Source organism: Panicum virgatum, chromosome 5K (genome assembly GCF_016808335.1).
Source record: "Panicum virgatum strain AP13 chromosome 5K, P.virgatum_v5, whole genome shotgun sequence".
In the NCBI taxonomy this organism is placed as follows: Eukaryota; Viridiplantae; Streptophyta; class Magnoliopsida; order Poales; family Poaceae; genus Panicum; species Panicum virgatum.
The window spans coordinates 36,939,489-36,954,640 of record NC_053140.1 but is presented as its reverse complement, the minus strand read 5'-3'; the positions used below and the strand labels follow the sequence as shown (position 1 = coordinate 36,954,640).

The 15,152-nt window shown below is 49.2% G+C and overlaps 2 protein-coding genes across 2 annotated transcripts; one reads left to right on the top strand and one right to left on the bottom strand.

The window, feature by feature from the left end:
* Window positions 1-203: 203 nt before the first annotated feature.
* Window positions 204-4,731, top strand: LOC120707238 (cytokinin riboside 5'-monophosphate phosphoribohydrolase LOG). The gene is made up of 7 exons (XM_039992081.1): window positions 204-392; window positions 949-1,046; window positions 1,679-1,709; window positions 2,918-3,017; window positions 3,110-3,180; window positions 3,980-4,123; window positions 4,214-4,731. Exons 1-7 carry the CDS (start codon window positions 204-206, stop codon window positions 4,316-4,318), a joined length of 738 nt encoding a protein of 245 aa, XP_039848015.1. The 3' UTR covers window positions 4,319-4,731.
* Window positions 4,732-6,416: 1,685 nt separating this feature from the next.
* LOC120707237 (protein arginine methyltransferase NDUFAF7, mitochondrial-like) lies at window positions 6,417-10,191 on the bottom strand. The gene is made up of 10 exons (XM_039992080.1): window positions 9,840-10,191; window positions 9,683-9,744; window positions 9,451-9,594; window positions 8,990-9,100; window positions 8,717-8,912; window positions 8,042-8,100; window positions 7,880-7,932; window positions 7,587-7,809; window positions 7,034-7,142; window positions 6,417-6,938 (listed from the first exon to the last, which is right to left on the bottom strand). Exons 1-10 carry the CDS (start codon window positions 10,114-10,116, stop codon window positions 6,676-6,678), a joined length of 1,497 nt encoding a protein of 498 aa, XP_039848014.1. The 5' UTR covers window positions 10,117-10,191; the 3' UTR covers window positions 6,417-6,675.
* Window positions 10,192-15,152: the final 4,961 nt, after the last annotated feature.

Below are 15,152 nucleotides of genomic sequence, written 5' to 3'. Positions count from 1 at the left end.
GTCGGAGCACTCGCGATTTCCCGTGTCCACCTCCTGCCCAGCTGCCTACTCTCCTTCCCTCCCGGCACCCGCTACGCCCACGCGCCCACCTACCCAAAACAACCGCGCGGCCCTCGACTCCCTCGGCGCCACCACCTCTTCGGAGTTCGGACATCGATCGGCAGCTACAGGCTCCCACCTCCAGCACGGCGGCGGCGGCGGCGATGGCAATGGACGCGGCTGTGGCCGAGAAGAGCGGCGGCGGCGCCGGAGCCGCCACGGCCGCGGCCGCGCAGGCGGGGAACGGCGGCGAGAGGCGGTCCCGGTTCCAGCGAATCTGCGTGTACTGCGGCAGCGCCAAGGGCCGGAAGCCCAGCTACCAGGACGCCGCCGTCGAGCTCGGCAAGGAGCTGGTACGTGGCCGCCGCGTCCCCTCAGCTCCCCCCGGAAAATCCCCGCCTTCACGCGCCGGAAGCCCCCGTAAAAATCCAATCTTTGCGGGGGAATCAGATCAATCTCGCGCCTCCTCTCGCTCCACTCGATTGCGCCTCTGCGGTGGCGTGTGCCGCCGCCTGCTGCTGCGTCGAGAGCTGCTTGCTGCCGTGGCGCACGCCACGTCCTGGTGTGATCATGTATCCGCGCGCGCGCGCGGGCGCCTCGCCGGCTGGGACGCGGCGGCAAACCTTGCTCGGCTGCTCGCCATCCGGGGAGCCGAAAGGCGCCGCGATCCTTTGCCGTTTCGGGCGGTGGTCTCTCGTAGTTGAATGGTCGCCGCGGACGGACTATGATGGATTGCTGCCGCGCGCGGTGACCTCACTTGCCTCCCCAAATGAACAATCTTTGCTTCTTTCCTCGGCGCACCGAAACCCCAATTCAATTTTATCCGCAATAAATAGTATCAGCGTTTGTTTTTTCTGCATTTCTCGAGGGAATTGTTGACGATGAGTGGATGGATTTTTCCTGGTGCAGGTGGAGAGGGGCATAGACCTGGTCTACGGGGGCGGATCCATCGGCCTCATGGGGCTGGTCTCTCATGCAGTTCATGATGGGGGGCGCCATGTGATTGGGTGAGCATCCTAACCTCCCCGGCTCTCTCTCTCTCTCTCTTCCTCTGGAGTCTGGACAAGTTGTGCCGCGTGCATGCCAGGCTCCTCTCTTCCTTGATGAGTGCTCCTGCCGTGGGTGCACGCTTCCTGCGCCTTCTTGTATCAAAATGGCAGCTTTTGATCGCCGCAGCCATGGCGCTGCCCCCTGGGCATGCCGTGGAGACGTTCGAGTCTCCTGCTGCATCATTTCAGCAGGAGCCATTTTGAATGCAACTGGGTTGGGTTGGGTTGGGTTGGGCTTCATCACTCACAGGAGTGGAAGCACCTTTTGGCCTGGCCTCCGAAAGGCTACTCGGTTGCATTCTCCAAATGTCCATCGAGTTGCAACTTGCAAGGGGGGCAGCAGGCAGTGCTATACTGCCATCTTCTCCTCTCTTCTTTGCCTTAATAATTGTGCAGCGTTTATTTGCTCCGGTCCAAAGTCTGCTGCTCTCTAGACTGTCTCAAGCTGTGCCGTGCCTAGCCTGAGCTAGCTCCTGGCTTGCCAGTTTTCCTGCAATGGGAAAGGCCATGGCCTGGTGCTTCTACCTGCTTGACTGCTTCATGCTGGAAACTGATGTGTCTTTCTGCTTCCCCTCTTTTCTTGATTGCAGGGTCATCCCAAGATCCTTGATGCCCAGAGAGGTGAGCTTCCTCTTGTACATCTAGGAGACTTGCATTTGACTGCTGCTGTGTGCTGGTTTTGTTTTGGAATGCATGTCTGGAACCTTTCGTGTGATGCCTGTGATCACACTGCGTGCATCTGAACAAGTACCAATAACAAGGGACCTTTTGTGTAGGGGGACATGATGCATTTATGTCCATCACATTAAACTAATGCTCCTGACCTAAAACATTACGTACTGCACTTCAATAGATATTCAGGCTTTTAAGATTTTACTGCACTACTGCACTTGCTTGCTCTGAAGTTTTTACTGGATTTGCATGTTAGGCCGTGTTTAGTTTCGTTGCAAAATTTTTTTGTAAAAGAATTTTACTAATTTGAAGTACTAAATGAAGTCTATTTACAAAACTTTTTGCACAGATAGGTTGTAAATCACGAGACGAATCTAATGATGCTAATTAATCCATGATTAATCAATAACTAACAGATGGTTACTGTAGCATCACTGTTGCGAACCATGGGTTAAGTAGGCTCATTAGATTCGTCTCGCGATTTACAGCCCATCCATGCAAAAAATTTTATAAATAGACTTCATTTAGTACTCCCATGCATGTGTCGAAACATTCGATATGACGTTTTTTTTTTTGCGTTTACGGGTTTACGGGATCGGATCTAAACAGGGCCTTAGTAACTAGCGTGTGTTCTTTACTTCTTTACCTCTTGCACGGCACCTGCACTTTCTTATGTTGAAAGTAGATTTGGGCTGCGTTTAGTTCCCAAAATAATTTGCGCAGTATCTGTCACATTGAATTTTCGGACACATGCATGGAGCATTAAATGAAGTTGAAAAAAATAACTAATTACATAGTCTAACTGATTTCTACGAGATGAATCTAATGATATTAATTAATCTATGATTGGACATTAATTGTCAAATAACAACGAAATTTGCTACAGTAGCCAAACCCAAACTTTTTCACCAACTAAACACCCCCTTGGTCCCTGTGTGAATCCTCTTGGTCGGCATCCTTGACGAGCACATTATGTGGAACTAGTCTTATGTTTTCTAATATGAAGGATGAGCTCACCGTATAACCATTATTGCCATGCATTGACATACCTGAAACATACATTCATATCTGTCCAGGGATTAGTGATGCATTTCTAATTTCAGTGGAGTATTTAAAAGAGTGTCAGATGTTTAGATTCCAAGTTTCTTCTTTTGCAGGTAACTGGTGAACCTGTTGGGGAAGTAAGGGCGGTCTCCGGTATGCACGAGAGGAAAGCTGAGATGGCTCGATTTGCTGATGCTTTCATAGCATTACCTGGTATGGTTGTTTAGTCAAATCACAACATTTTTCTTGTGAACTGATTGTCCTGGGGTGCCAAACTTGACACACTCCCTTGCGTCACATTGCAGGTGGCTACGGCACTCTGGAGGAGTTGCTTGAGGTCATCACCTGGGCACAACTAGGAATCCATAAGAAGCCGGTAACGACTAATTCTGATACCTTGTTGCATCCAAACCAAAACTTACTCATGGGCGCTCAATAATTTAGGGTCATGTGCAGTGCCTCCAAGTTTCAGGATTCCTTCTGTCCTATCAAACTCTGTTTCCCACTAGTTTATCACAAAGTCGTTTGATTAGAGATACTGTGATCTTTTATGAACATCTTGCCTTGATCATGGCTTCGTGGCGCATGGTGCGCCCATGTGAATGGCTGGGGTTTTGGATGTCCAGAGACAAATTGCTGAATTATTAGTTTAGTTTAGTTAGCCAAACATCCACAGATGTTAATTAGAACTTAGTTGGGGGAGCATGCGATCTGCACTCTCTGTTGTTTATACGCTTTGTCCACTCAATTCCTTATGAATATTTGGACACAGCTAATAGGTTGATTCCGGGGGATCTTGTACCAGTCAAACTTGGCATTTGAAAAGGAATGTGTAGTTGGCAACTTCTCTAAACAATTGCCCAGCGTTGGTGAGCCACAAATGATAGATAGATGAAAGATTTGAACAATCAATCCAATTGTTATCGACTCTGATTCGTCAGCCGTTACTATTATTGGAGCCTGCTGGGCCCCATCAAATTGATAAAATGGTGGCATAGTGCAGTATTGTATCAACTGGGATTATTGGCCCTACATAATCCTTCCTGTCAGGAATAGGCTACCAGTCGTCAATAGTTCACACAGCTTCATAAGTCATAACCTTCTGATTCTTCCATAACCAGCAACCATTCACCTCTGGGAAATTTGTATTTTAACTGACTGTAAATATTCACCAGGTCGGACTTCTGAACGTGGACGGGTTCTACGACCCGCTGCTATCCTTCATCGACATGGCCGTGAACGAAGGGTTTATAAAGGAGGACGCGCGGCGCATCATCATCTCGGCTCCTACCGCGAAGGAGCTTGTTCTCAAGCTTGAGGTGAAATTCCGATCCCGATCCATTGCTCTAGAAGCAGGGTATAAATTTAGACCGGCGGCTGCTCACACCTTGCGCACGTGTGATTCGCAGGAGTATGTTCCCGAGTACGAGGTCGGTTTGGTGTGGGAGGATCAAATGCCGGCGGCGGCGCACGGCTTCGCCCCGGAGCTGGAGCCCGGGATCGCCTCCTCCTGATCCGGCACCTAACCAGATTCTGACCGACAGCCGGGGTCCCCCAAGCAAGTAGTAGCATCTCTAACAAAGAAGAAGGCGACGTTCTTAGCTTAGTCCTCGCTCTTTTGCCGCCTGTCAATTGTTCTCTTTTGGGACAGATAGCGGTGTTAATCCTTATTAGCATCTTTAGTAGCTGCAGTGCAGTAGTGCCTTAGTCCTCTCCCTGTCATGTGTCTTGGCTGCCCCCCCCCCCCCCCCCCCCCCCCCCGCTTTTGCTCCTAGAAGTAGGAAGGAACGCGTGTAAATTCCTCCCGGTTTGTGGCGATTCCGATTGCTCGCACGTGTGACGGATGGATGGATGGATGGGAACATGGATCAATGGATGTATTTTGTCCGGAACTCGTGCAGATGAATGATGATTCTTTTCGTGCTCATTCCTAATCTGCAATGTCTCCGGGCCTTGTTCCGGGCGGGCGCTGTGGTGCTTGCCTGTGCTGTGCGTGCGAGTGGACTTGCTCATGTGATCTTTCTTTCCTTCGGGTCCCCTCCCCGGTGGTGGTGGGCGCTGCGGTTCCGGCGTCGCTGTCGGGGGCGGGCGACGGATGGGATCGGAATCTGTCCGCCGGCCGGCCGCGGGGGTGCCGCCGTGTCGGCAGCGGGGGGCAGGAGGACACCGGTGGGGTCGCGCGGCGGCGACCCGCGGTGGCGCCTGTCGCGCGCTTTCGGCTGGTGCCCTCCGACCGCCGCCTCCGTTTTTCCTCCCGAGGAGACAGAGAGAGGCGAGCTTGACATTGGCGCCAAGGTCGTTCCCCGACACGCGGGGAAGAGTTGAGAGCCATTGGAAAAGGATTGCCACGGCTCCTGATCTCGACACGTGGGCCCCGCGTGGCAAATCAGCGGAGTTAGTTAGGGGCGGGTATTTTAGGCGGGATCAAGATCCCCCACCAGATTATCGGAACACAGGGAGGAGGCGTACGGCTCCCTGCTGGTCCCTACGCCACAGTTGACTAGTGCCTTAGTGACACTCACAAGTCACAAGGTGCAAAAAAAAAAAAAAGAAATTACAGTTGGTGTCATGTATTAGGAAGTTAAAACAACCTGCAATTTGGAACGCGGGGAGTACCATTCGGTAACGCCATCGCTCTTACTCGTGCAAACTACTAACATGTAGTAGTTATATATTGCGGGACCCAAGCGGCGCGCCATCTTCGCGGTAACATCATCGATCAGCACCAGTCTTAATCCGGTGATTGCGAATGAAATGAAACGAAAGGAAAGGATGGAGCAGTTTCCTTTCCCCCGGGGGGTCCATCTGCTCTTCACGCACGGTGTGACGCGGACGTTGTTTAGGCCAAGGAAGGATGGGTGCTTTACCCAAGTCATGACGTTCGGCATAGAATAAAACATTCCGGCGACGGTTCGGTTGATGCTCTTTTCGCCCGTGGTGGACGGTTTCAGGCCGTTTTCAGCCACCCCACCTCTTCTTTTTTTTCCCTCGGCTTTACGTCGTCCGATTTGTCAAACAATTGCCGCGTGTTCTCTCCGTCTTACCGACGGCAGCCTCCGTGCAGACGGATTCCGACTGCTGGCCCGTGTGATCCGTTCCGTCGGTAATAGACGGCCAGTAGTCTAATGCAGCGGTTGCTGAGAGTCTACGTGTAATTTTCGTTTCGTTTTTATTTTACGGTGGCTGCGGTTACACGATGTCAAAGAGTGTGCGGAGTTGGTACGGCCGGATAAAACTAAATTGACCGGAAATTTGCAGGCTTTGAAGTGGATTTTTTAGTATGCGGTTTTGACTGGACGACTTGAACTGGTAGCACGGTAGATAGACAACTAGACGTGCATTGACGCATGCCGGGTGCTTTTGCTCGTACGCAAGCGAAGCAGCCGCGTTGCACGGGGTAAAATGGTCAATGCTAATCTATGGCCCCGGCGGGAAAAAGGCAACAGCAAAGTTCCGAAACAGAGGCCCTGGCCTGGCCACCAAGCCATCTGAACAGGCTGACCCTGGAGGACACAGCAATGTGCACGCTGCTTCCTCAAGGGTGCGCACCTGGAATGACAGCAGGCGCTGACATAGAGAACACAACAATTTGACAAGAGGAAAACATTATAATGACAAGAGGTCATCAGGTCAGCACAATTATGAATTGGATCAATCGAGTAGGTACAGTACAGCACATCTTTACTGCAGAAAAAAGAACAAAGCAGCATACATCATGATGACGTGATGTTTTGTGTGATCGGAGGAAGTTGAGCTAAATTATCCTTTGTCTGGACTGATTATCAAAATCCCTCGGCAGGGCAGTGGGGGTTACAACAGTCAAGTTATTTCACTAGTGGATACACTAAACAAGGAAAGCTACGCCTGTTTTTCACTCAAATGGAACGGGCGTGCCCTGCTTCTTGTTGACAATGGCCATGGCCAAGTACCTAGTGCCCATTCCAATAGGCGTCTGGTCCTCAGGGCCTTCCCAGAATGGGGCTTCCCCATCCCCAACTAGCCGCCAGTAGCCCGTTCTCAATGATTCTGCCTGCTCCTCAGTGCAATTTTGCAGGAGAGCTTCTACTCTGAAGTTGATACCAAGAGAACCCAAGAACTGGGATTGAGTCATTGGCCCATGGACTGAGATATCATCTGCAGAAATCGTCAAAAAAAAAATCTGTGTAACAAAATTCAGTCTCAACATGAACAGTATTATAAGTAGAAAAGTTAACAACCATAGAGCGCACCTGAAGCTTCCAGAGCAGAGTGCCTGATTGAAGCAAAGTCGATATAGGCACTCAGATCAGCAGAGCCAGGGTCATCTAAAATGTGGACAAACTTGTGTTTACGGATTGCCTGCATTTATTTTAGTTAGCGACCAAACCATTATCAATACATAATGTTATTGCTATCACTCAAAGATACGACAAAGCTCAATAAGAATAACTATTTGTGTATCAAATAATGCAGAAGTTTAGGGCCTGAATTTATGTATTACTCGTTCCAGTCTCAAACACACAGCTTAATAGCATCAATATTGTGGAAGTACGTCTCAGCACAAACAATCAAGAATCATTTTCCATGTATCCAATCTAAATATTCAGGGATATCAACCACAACAGCAAGTTTGACTGCACGTATACCAAAACACCACCTTTTGTGACTATAGAGAGTATTGTGCCACCAAAATCAAAATAGACTAGCTACTAGACTTTAAGAGTTTATGTCACAGTGTACTAAACAGTCAACAACATATTGAGTTCAAGTCAGGTAATAATGAAATGGTTTTAAAATCCAAACCTGGAGACTATCAGATACTATTCCATCTTTGCCATAGTCAATAATGAGAGCACCTCCGCCATCTGAACTAATTCTATCTGCAATTTGTTCAGTAAGCTCCATTGCCTTGGGGCAGACTTCAATATGCTCAACCTTCTCAAGCTCCTCAGAGCTAGCCCATCCACAACGCTTGGAGAGGTAAAGTAAAGAAGCTGTAGGATGGGGAGACAGAACAAAGCGAAACCTGCTGCAGCAGTTAGCATTACACATTTCCTTAAGATTAAGAACACATAAACACATTTGGTAAAACTCACGAAGAGTCTTCTGCAAGATCCACCATCTTTTCGGACCAGCCACGTGATGCTTTCTGCAAAAAAAGAAAAAGAAAAATATTATTCAGTCCAGGGACTACAAAATATTCTGGTGAGTAGATAAGAGCCATAAGAACTCAAATATAACTAACTACAGAAACAAACCTGAAATTGATGGATTGGTAAGGCATCATAGAATTCATGTGCAATAATTATAGTTGGCGCTGCATATATGAAAGTTACAGATAAAGGAAACATAAGAAAACCCCATTGAGAAGTGTAAAAGAAATAAACTTGAAGAAAGCCAAATACATGACGGTAAACAGTTGCAAAGAAAAAAGTGTCTGATACAGTGATACTTGAAATAAAGACAGCAGGTTAAATATTATGCATATTCCATGCATAAAGTAACTAACCAAGTAAATTAGCAATGGTGAGATATATGCTTTGAGATCAAGTTATGTGGTGTACCAACACTTGGGCTCGAGCCTCAACTCCACCTTAGCTACAAGAGTGGGGTTAAGTCCTATTTCCTCCGAAACTAAAATATTTCACAGTAAGTTGAGCCAATAGCTGTGTTATCGTTGCTATTCCATAGAGAAGTAAAATGCAGTCTCATAAACCGATACTGTTGCTCCATGATATATATGAAGGCACACTCTGTACCGCAATAAAATTATAGAACTGCACAATTTTTCCTAATGTCATGTGGTAAAATGCCTCATAGATTTCACAAAAATACCTTAAGGTGAATGACATCATAAAAATACCTATAGAGATCAATAATTTTAAAAAAGTTATTGATTAAACAGCCAGTTCTAAATGAAAAGAGCCTCATACATCCTGAAGGAACCTGTTCGAGGGAGGCATGCCAACAAACAGGGGCTCCACAAAGCTTGCTAACTGTTATTTTGCCATCATCAACAGGTTCATCTTCACATTTCAAAGTATTATACTGAATTTTTTGCAATGTAGGGCTGCACTCAACCAAGTTAATGTTGAGTGCCTTGGTGAAATTAACAAACTTTGCTGAACCCTGTTGAAATGGAGACATCCACTTAGAGCAGGACAATGGAAATTCAATAGCTGATAGATGCAAGATAGAAAACATACACGAAGTAAATCAGCCAAGAGGGTTCCCCGTCCTGGGCCAAGCTCAATCATATTCACCTTCTCCGGCCGTCCCATTTGCTCCCAGAGGCACATTGCCCATACGCCAATCATCTGAGGCAATAAATGCCATTAGGTTCTTTTATCAACATTGTAGCACAAAAACAATAATTCAGCAGTTCAAGAACACCCACTGTAGAAGTATACCATACTTATACTATCAGTGTCTGATAAGTAATACTATTTGCAACACAGATATGGAATAACAGCACAATTAGTTTTATGAATCTCATCAGCGCCTTCTTGACTTCAAAAAATAGCATGCCTTTTACGGTTGCCATTTTTATTACTTGAAACACATGATTCATTACTGCACTGTGATTAAGTAGTTATACAGCATACTGATGCTCTTCATATTAGTGTTGTCAAAGCAATCAATTAATGAGTACCACTGCACCAGTTACCTCTCCAAACATTTGGCTGACCTCTGGCGAGGTAATGAAGTCTCCCCCCTCCCCAAACACATCCCGGTTGATATAGAATCCAGATTGCGGGTTCGTCAGCACCTCCTCCATGTATTCAGCTACGCTGATCGGACCACTTCGAAACTGACACCACCACAGTCACATCAAAATGGGCGATTCGCATTTCCGCATTGCGAGCACCAGAGACTAACAGAGAAACAAATCGAGGCACCTTTATGATGCTCTTGAGGTGCTTGACGAGTTCGGAGTCCGACGACGGCTCGTGCGAGTGCTCTGCCGCATTGACAATGCATCTACCATTAGGAACCCTAAACCCACACACTTGGGCGCGTGGCACGGGGACTGAAAGAAACAGAGGCGGAGCGGACCTGGTGGGTTGTAGAGGCCGGAGCGGTCGACGGCGATGCTGAGCCGGGCACCGGCATCACCATTGGAGATCTCGGGCGATTCTTCTTCATCCGCCGCCTCGTCGCGGCCGGCGGCTGAGGACGACGAAGGCGGCGAGGACGGGGAGGTGGTCGGGGCAGACGAGAAGCGGGCCAGGAGGGAGGAGGTGATTGGAGGAGGGACGCGCCGGTGAGTGGCACCGCAGGAGACGTGAGGGGCGAGGCGGCGGAGGAGGGCGGCGGCGGGGCCCCGAAGCATCTCGGCGCCGACGAGAGGGGGGAGACAGAGAGACAGGTGAAGTGTGAGCGGATTGGGCCGGAGCGGTAGACGACGGAGGAAAAAAAAAGATGTTGCGGTTTCGCTCGGACTAGTGTACGGTCCAATTGGCCTGGCTCACAAAGAATTGCTTATTTATGTCTAAATATTTGCAGCTTATTAGCGAAGGGAATATATTAGGCGCAAACCAATCTCTTCGTGCAAACTATGGAAACTTTAATATGAGCCATCAGATTAACATACAAGAGGAGGGGCGCAGGGAGGTGGGAGGGGGGATTTGCAAAAGTGTGATTACCCAATCCAAGGGCGGGTCTAAATTGCCCCTTGGATGTTGATCCGATGATTCAGATTGAAGTTTTCATAGTTTGTACGGAGAGATTGGTTTGCACCTAATATGTTCCCATTAATGAAAGCTTTTTTTGATTAACTGTGTCTTCGTCGTTAACGCCACTAAGAAGGAGGCCCAAGACTCCGAGAGGAGGGCCGGAAGAGGCCAATTGAAGATTTTGTTAAACTTAATTGATGGGAGCTATAGTGAAGAAACAAGCACAGGCACTATGGGTGCGATTATTAGAGATCATACAGGTGGAGTTGTTGCCATGGGGCAAAGATACGGTGACGCACCTATGGCGGAGGCTTATGCGTTGCTGGATGGGCTTCATCTTGCGGAGCAGGTTGGTTGCAATAGGATTATCGTTAACTCGGATTGTATGCAGGTTGTAGCTACAATACGAGAGGATTTCTCAACAACTACAACAGCGACATTTTATGATAAATTCTTATCAATTTGGATGACTTTTAGTTCAATCTCTATAGAGCATTGTAATAGGGATGCCAACCAAGTAGCACATGAGTTAGCAAAAAACTCTTTCGTCAATAGGACTTCTTGTACTTGGGCCGATGAGCCGCCTAGTTTTCTCATTGCTACTTTGGCAAATGATGTAATCATATTCCATAATCAATAAAGTCAGCCATGAAGGCATCCCCTCAAAAAAAAATTTGTGTCTTCATCATAGGCCCTGTTTGAATATTAGGGTTAGAGTTAGAGTTGGTTTTTTGTGGCTCATCTAAGCCAAAAATACCCAAACAGGGTGGGTTAGGCCAATCTCAGTGGAAGTGTCATAAGAGTGTTATGGACATTAAATTTACTAATATGCATGTACCAATAGTATGAGGAGAGAGAAGAAGTGTCATAAAATATGAGAGGAGTGTCACACCATGACACTCTATTGGTATAGTTTTTAAGATTCCAGTCTTGATAACTGTGTCGATAACACTCCCACTGAGACTGGCCTTAGATTCATCTAACCCACCCAAAAAACTATTCCTACCAAGAGAGGCTTATTGGGGTTAAATGTGTGGGATCCACCTTTTTTTTCCTCCCTCGGATTCCCCTGCGGCCACGCGCTCCCCCTCCCGACCCTGTGCGCCGACAGCGCCTCCAAACCCGACGCCCCTCCGCCTCCAAGGATCCCCGACGCCCCCTCCGCCGCCAGTGCCCCCGACGCGCCCTCCGCCTCCAAGGATCCCGCCGGCCTGCCCGGTCCTCGCAGTGACACGCCGCTCAAGATCCGCCCAGTCCTCATCGCGCCGGTTGTCCTCCCCTCGTGTAACACCCTAATTTAAATTTCAGCATTTAATAATAAATTTAATTGATTTTATTTAATTTTCTAAGGTTTATATGTTTAGTCTTGGATTTAATCTAATTTTCGTTCCACAAGTATTTAAAATTTGTCTAAGTTAAAAATTTTGTTGTTGCATACATGTTGGTGCATTGTTCATTTTGTTTGAGTGTTAGAGTTGAATTCAAATTTGAATTTGAATTCAAATAGGTTTGAGTTGTTTAGAAATAGAAATAGAAAAGGAGAAAGAAACCCAAACCCAGCACCCAGCCCGAGCTCCTCTCTTTCCCGTGGCCCGTCCCGCTCAACCGGCCCAGCCCAAGCCCCCGCAGCAGCCCGGACCACCTCCCCAGCCGGCCCGCTTCCTCCCCCGCGCAGCCCACCCCCGCGGCCCAGCTTCCCCCGCGCTGGCCAGCCCGCGCTGTGCGCGCCCCTCCTCCCGCTCGGCCCAGCTCGCCGCTGCTTCAGCCGCGCGCGTCGTCCTCTCTCTCTGACTGTCCGGTCCCATCTGTCGGCGCCTTTCTTCCCCTTTCCTTTCTTCCACCTCGCGCCCGAGCTCCCCTGCTCAGACCCGAGCTCCGCTTGCCCTCTTGCTGCCCGTGGCCCCGCTTGCCCCGTGCGCGCGCCCGAGGCCCACTGGCCAGCCACACCACGTCCTTCCTCCTTCTAGAAGCTTCACCACCGAGCCAGGATCATGCAGAGCGGTTACTCGCGATCCGCTTTCACCGCGCGGAGTCAAGCCCGCGATTTCCGCCGCGCTCGCAACGGGCACGCACGCCCAGGATCCCGGGATCCCTTTATTTGGCACCGCACCCCGGACCTCCTCCCATCCCGCAGCCGCCACCTCTGCACCGCAGCACCACCACCGCACAGCTCCGCCGCGAAGAGGCCTCCGCGCCGTCGCGGCCACGCTGCGCCACCGCCCCCAAGCCCCTGCAAACTGCTGCAGCAACTCCGCCTCGGCACCAGGAAGCCATCCGAGTACTCCTTCCCCGACCCCGGTCCTCACTGTGCCGGAATCTCGCCCGAACCACCGTTGCAGGTAACACGGCCCGCCGCCGCAATTCCTCGCCGCTGGCGCAGCTCAGGCTCAGCTAACCCCCTCTGCACCTCCGCAGGGCCTGCGCGGATCTTCCCCGTGGATCAACAGGACCGGACTCCCTCTGCAGCGCCTCCCCCACGAGCTCTGGTCAAGCGCCGCCTCTGCGCCCCCGCCCGGACCTCACCGCCGACACTGCTGCGCCGCGCGTCCGGTCAATCCCGGCCTCGGTGAGCCACACCCCCGCCTCCCCTCTCTGTTACGCTTTTTGGTTTAGCCCGTAGCGCACCCTAGCTGCCTAGACTCGCGCACGCCGGCGACCACAACCCGCAGACCCGCCGCCGCAGCTGCTAGCACCGCCCCGAACCTCCCCGAGCGCCGTTTAGAGCCCCGGTGAATCACGCATGGCGTGTAGATCACCCCAGACCCAGGCGCGGGTCGATTTGACCACGGGAAGGCCGAGTTCGGCCTACTCCGATGGAGCGCCGCCGCCCCCGCGTGCCCTTTTCTCCCAAGCCACTCGATCTTGAACCGACGTACGAGATTAGATCGCGAAACGTTACGTCCTCAGCCGCCAGATCGTGATCCAACGGATCAGATCCGTGCGTACCGCTTCAGCCTGGCCTATTTGCTAAAGAGCCCCTGCTCTTTACTAGAATTAACCCGCAGTCCTGAGCAGTATAAAAGTATTTCAGTTCAGCCCTGGTTTTTACGTTTTGAACCCTGAGCTTTTTAGAATTAGAACCCGCAGTCCAGCCCTTGCAGTTTTGCGAGTTAGCCCCTAGATCTACCTGTTAATTACATATAGGCCCCTGGTTTTTGTAGAAAACCCTAGAAACTCTGTTTTTTTTTACAGTTAAGCTCCTGGACCTTGTTTTTGCTCTAGTTTTCGCGTTCTAGCTCCGTTTTAGGCGTTCTTTATGTCCACGTGATCGTTGTAACGCGTAGAATAGTTCTAGACCAGTTTTGCTTGCTGTTTCTATGTATTGTTGTACTGTTTCTTAGTGTTAGCCTTTGTTTGCATGTATGTTTATGTTATTGCCTTGTTTTTGGCCATGTGTTCGTGAGTAGACGTTGAGCTACCGGAGGAGCCCCAGTACCAGTACCCGGAGCAGCCACCACCTTCTTAGCACTTTGAGCAGCAGGAGCAGTTTGAGGAAGGCAAGTATAACATGAACAACACCTATCACTTTTAAATACAATTTCATATTGTATTTTAATATTGTATGCCTATAAGGACTTTCCTAGCCACTTTATATCCTTTATATATATATATATCCCTTGGGTTGTATTTTGGTTAGTTGTGCTAGGTGCCGCGCTATAACACAAATGATCTTTTTTAATTAATTTGATTAATGGTATATGCAACTTAATTCTGGTAGTGGCCCGTTTGAGTGGCTCACGTTTCATTATAAAATGGTTTTATTAGAAACATGGTTTAGGGGGCCAGCACGGCACGGTGCTTACTGCTGGGTTGGCCACTCTCCATAAGGACCGGTTCATAGAGCGACAACTTGGGACAACAGCGCTACCACAAGACTGGAATGGGACAGTCTTGGCGTAATAATTAGGTCGTTTTAGTTTGGAGTAACTTACCTGCGGGGCAAGGGTGGTAAGCTTCTATGGCCCTCGTACTGAGTGGTCTCGTCTGTGATATTCTTGACGCCCACTAGACCTGCTCCATAGTCACCGATCCAACCCTCGTGATTACTCCTTGCCAACGAGATTCTTTGTAAAGACTTCGTAGTGTGCTTGCTAGCCATCTCACCTAAGGAAGTGTGATGAACAACTAGCGTAGCTCAGGACTTGTGGGTAAAGATATGCAACCTCTGCAGAGTGTAAAACTGGTATACTAGCCGTGCTCACGGTCATGAGCGGCCCAGATCCTCCTTTTGATTAGTGGGGTTATCTTCCTTTGGTTAGGAGGGTTTCCTTGGGTGGCTTGGTTTGGTAAGGTTCTCAGTAGTATCATAATTAATTCTTATTAATTACTATGTAACTGGGTTTATGGTATTTCATCAACTTGTAGTAAATAGCTTTAATAAAACTATGCCAAGACTTAAAAGCTAATGCAGTTGAGTTAGCCAACTTTAGAGCCTCATAGTTTGTGTTATACTTGTTGAGTACAAGTTGTGTACTCACTCTTGGCTCCTCTACACTTTTTCCTCTTGTTCTTTTGGGGATATTCTACTGCTGCTCAGTTCCTGCCGACGCGAGGGAGTTCACCCGGAGCTACCAGGAGTACGAGGACTTCTAGGCGTTCGTCTCCCAGTCGACGTCCCTGTGGCGCCCTGCTCAGCTTCTGACGAGAGTTATCGTATATGTTTTACGCTTCCGCATACTCTGTATCAGATATT

Excerpts from the sequence above, each read along its gene's own strand:
- LOC120707237 (XM_039992080.1), bottom strand. The coding sequence starts at position 10,116 with ATGCTTCGGGGCCCCGCCGCCGCCCTCCTCCGCCGCCTCGCCCCTCAC. Across the intron at positions 9,595-9,682 it reads ACCTCAAGAGCATCATAAAG|TTTCGAAGTGGTCCGATCAG; the intron begins GTGCCTCGATTT and ends TGGTGGTGTCAG. Across the intron at positions 7,933-8,041 it reads TACCAATCCATCAATTTCAG|AAAGCATCACGTGGCTGGTC; the intron begins GTTTGTTTCTGT and ends CTTTTTTTGCAG.
- LOC120707238 (XM_039992081.1), top strand. The coding sequence starts at position 204 with ATGGCAATGGACGCGGCTGTGGCCGAGAAGAGCGGCGGCGGCGCCGGA. Across the intron at positions 1,710-2,917 it reads GATCCTTGATGCCCAGAGAG|GTAACTGGTGAACCTGTTGG; the intron begins GTGAGCTTCCTC and ends CTTCTTTTGCAG. Across the intron at positions 3,018-3,109 it reads TGCTTTCATAGCATTACCTG|GTGGCTACGGCACTCTGGAG; the intron begins GTATGGTTGTTT and ends GTCACATTGCAG.